Below are 2,564 nucleotides of genomic sequence, written 5' to 3'. Positions count from 1 at the left end.
TTTAATTTTATTATTGTTTTTATTGAAGTATAGTTGATTTACAAAAGGCACTCTCCTGCCCGCGCACTACCCAGGCGCTCTTCAAGAAAGAAGAGTCACGGTGACGTGACAGGTGAAGCCACCACGGGGCGTCTAAGGTGGAGGCTTCACGGAGCTCTTTTTCCAGAATCATCACGGGTATATTTTCGTCTTGCGATGCTAATTCACGGAACCTCGTTATCTAAAAGGGACTCGGACAGCCCGTCTCGTGCCACGTCGGGCGGGGGGGCGTCCCGGGGGCGGCGTGCAGGGAGCCACCACAGACCACCCTCACCCTCTCTTCCCCTCCTTTTTAACTGCAGGGACACGGGGCTTTATGTTTGGTCAGGTGACATTACAAGGTGAAAACAGAGCAGCTCAAACTCTAGCTTACCTTGAACATCAGAGGTCATGAAGGAGTGCACGAACCAGCGGCTCCCAGCCCGTGCGTGCGCGTACCTGCACGTGTGCGTGTGCGTGCGCGTACCTGCATTGCGTGCGTGCGTGCGCGCGTGCGTCCTCGCGCTCGCCTGCGCTTGCTGCAGCGGGTCTCAGCTCGTTCTACGTGGGGCTCCGTGACGCTGGCACCGAGCCCGGGTCCTCAGGACACTAGAGTGCCTTCGCGTCCCTTGCTGACACCACAGCATTGTGTTTTTCTACCCATTAACCGAGGATAAATGACCCAGATATCGTGCCTATTAAAGCCTCATTTTTCTTTTGACCCTTTGTTCCTCGGTGTACCACATTATCAGACGCTGCACACGTTTTTTAAGTAGTCTCGGCCTCGGGTGACCTTTTGAGGGAGTAATGGGAGGTTTCTGCGTGTGGTTCTGTTGAGATATCTGGAGTGGAATTATGTCAAGGTAATGTGAGGTTTTTCTTCCAGTCTAGGCGGAAGACAATCAGCTGAGCGTATTACCAACAGCTAATCTGGTATAGGAGGATATATCAAGAAACGGTACAAAGGCCAGAATGCTGTATTTGCATCTATTGCGAATACAAAAAATAAGAGTGAAACCAGTTCCCCTCCCCTACTACATTCTATGATGACATCTCTGCATATCATGGGTCACTTTTATTAAAAGCATCATTACTACAGTTGGCAGCAATTTACATTTTATCTTACATGATAGCAGTTTTCAAAGGAAAAAAAAATAAAAGGACATCACAACAAAGAAAAACAAGACATTTACAAAGTCATGTCTGTAAACTTCAAGGCTAGTTTAGAGCTGAGGTAATGCTGTTTTAGCTTGTGGCTAAAGTAACGAAGTCCTTTAATTTAAAAAAGGTACCTGATTCTCTCTTCTCTCACTCTTTATTTATTCATCTATTTATTTTGTTTATACCAGTGCATTACAAGACCACGAGACAATGGAACTGCAGTTCTGTCTGGCAAGAACCCTCCCAGTACGTTAATTTCCAAAGGGACCCTTCACATTCAACAGCTGCCTTATTATTGCTGCGCCTCGGGACAGAGACTTTCACACTAAGGTGGAGATTGTCAGAGTGTGTGGATGTGTGTGATGCGCAAGTGCGGGAACCCCCGTGTAGTCAAAAAGGGAAACAAATGAGCAAGGATGATATGTATGGTAAATTTCATCTTGACCTTCACAGCAAAAAAATTAAAATTAAAAAATTAAATATATAACTTCATACTTCCTTTGAGCAGCACTTCCTTCCATTCGTGCCACTTGGTTACAAATTGCTCTTTATTATAATACCAATGGTACCAAAAGAAAAGGAAAAGAAAAAAAAAAAAAAAAGCAGAGCATTATGTAAGTTTCCTTAAAAAGACACGATCATCTCTCAAATTTCATCTCTCCTAGGGATAATAAATAATGCACTGCACAATACTTAATGACCAAGATACCTTTTGACACACCTGTATAACATGACTTGGACTTTTTTTTTCTTTTGCTACACTATGTTACAGAACAGCTTATAAAACTAGGTATGAACATTAACTGTGAGTGTAAACAGTAGGACTACCACTTGTCAAAAGTTTTAAACACTTTAACTGAAAACTGGTACTGGTTATCCATCATTTTCATTGTTTTCTATTTCGTCCCCCCCGTCGAGTGAGTCTAGCTCTTCGCCCTGTGCTATCTCGTCTTCTAAGACTGAGGACTCCGCCGTCTTGTCCAGGCTCTCCTCGGCGTCGCTGCCCTCGAGGGTCTCCTCCTCCTGAAAGGCGCCCCCCTCGGCCTTGTCGGGAGCCTTGTCGTCGCCGGAGCCCACGGCGTTCTGCAGTCCCGCCAAGGCGGGGAAGCCCGGCAGCGTCAATCCCCCCAGTCCCGGAGGTAGAAACATGGACGGGTAGAAGAGGCCCGGGGCCATGGTGGACAGGAGGAAGGGGTTGAAGGCGAGCGGGTTGGAGGGCAGGCCGGCCGGGGCAGTAGCAGCACCAACAGATCCATTCGCAGAGTCCGGGCCCGGAACGGCGTCTGTGCTTTTCTCCGAGTCCTTGTTCTCGTCCTCGTTCTCGTTGCCCTTCTCCTCCGCTTTGCACGCGCCATCTTCCGGCTCCGCGGGGCCGGCCGCGGCCG

General features: G+C 48.0%; 1 protein-coding gene across 1 annotated transcript in view; it reads right to left on the bottom strand.

Moving 5' to 3' along the window:
• Positions 1 to 1,078: 1,078 nt before the first annotated feature.
• CHD7 (chromodomain helicase DNA binding protein 7) overlaps positions 1,079 to 2,564 on the bottom strand; it is a 121,200-nt gene continuing 119,714 nt past the window's right edge. Inside the window, 1 exon segment of the mRNA XM_024742640.1 lies at positions 1,079 to 2,564. This exon segment is cut by the window's right edge and continues 508 nt beyond it. Within this exon segment, the coding sequence (XP_024598408.1) occupies positions 2,053 to 2,564 (512 nt within the window). The 3' untranslated portion in view covers positions 1,079 to 2,052.

The sequence above is a fragment of the Neophocaena asiaeorientalis genome, unplaced genomic scaffold, assembly GCF_003031525.2.
Source record: "Neophocaena asiaeorientalis asiaeorientalis breed wild unplaced genomic scaffold, Neophocaena_asiaeorientalis_V1.1 scaffold226, whole genome shotgun sequence".
Taxonomy (NCBI): Eukaryota; Metazoa; Chordata; class Mammalia; order Artiodactyla; family Phocoenidae; genus Neophocaena; species Neophocaena asiaeorientalis.
The sequence above is the reverse complement of the archived record's forward strand: the minus strand, read 5'-3'. Positions and strand labels throughout refer to the sequence as shown.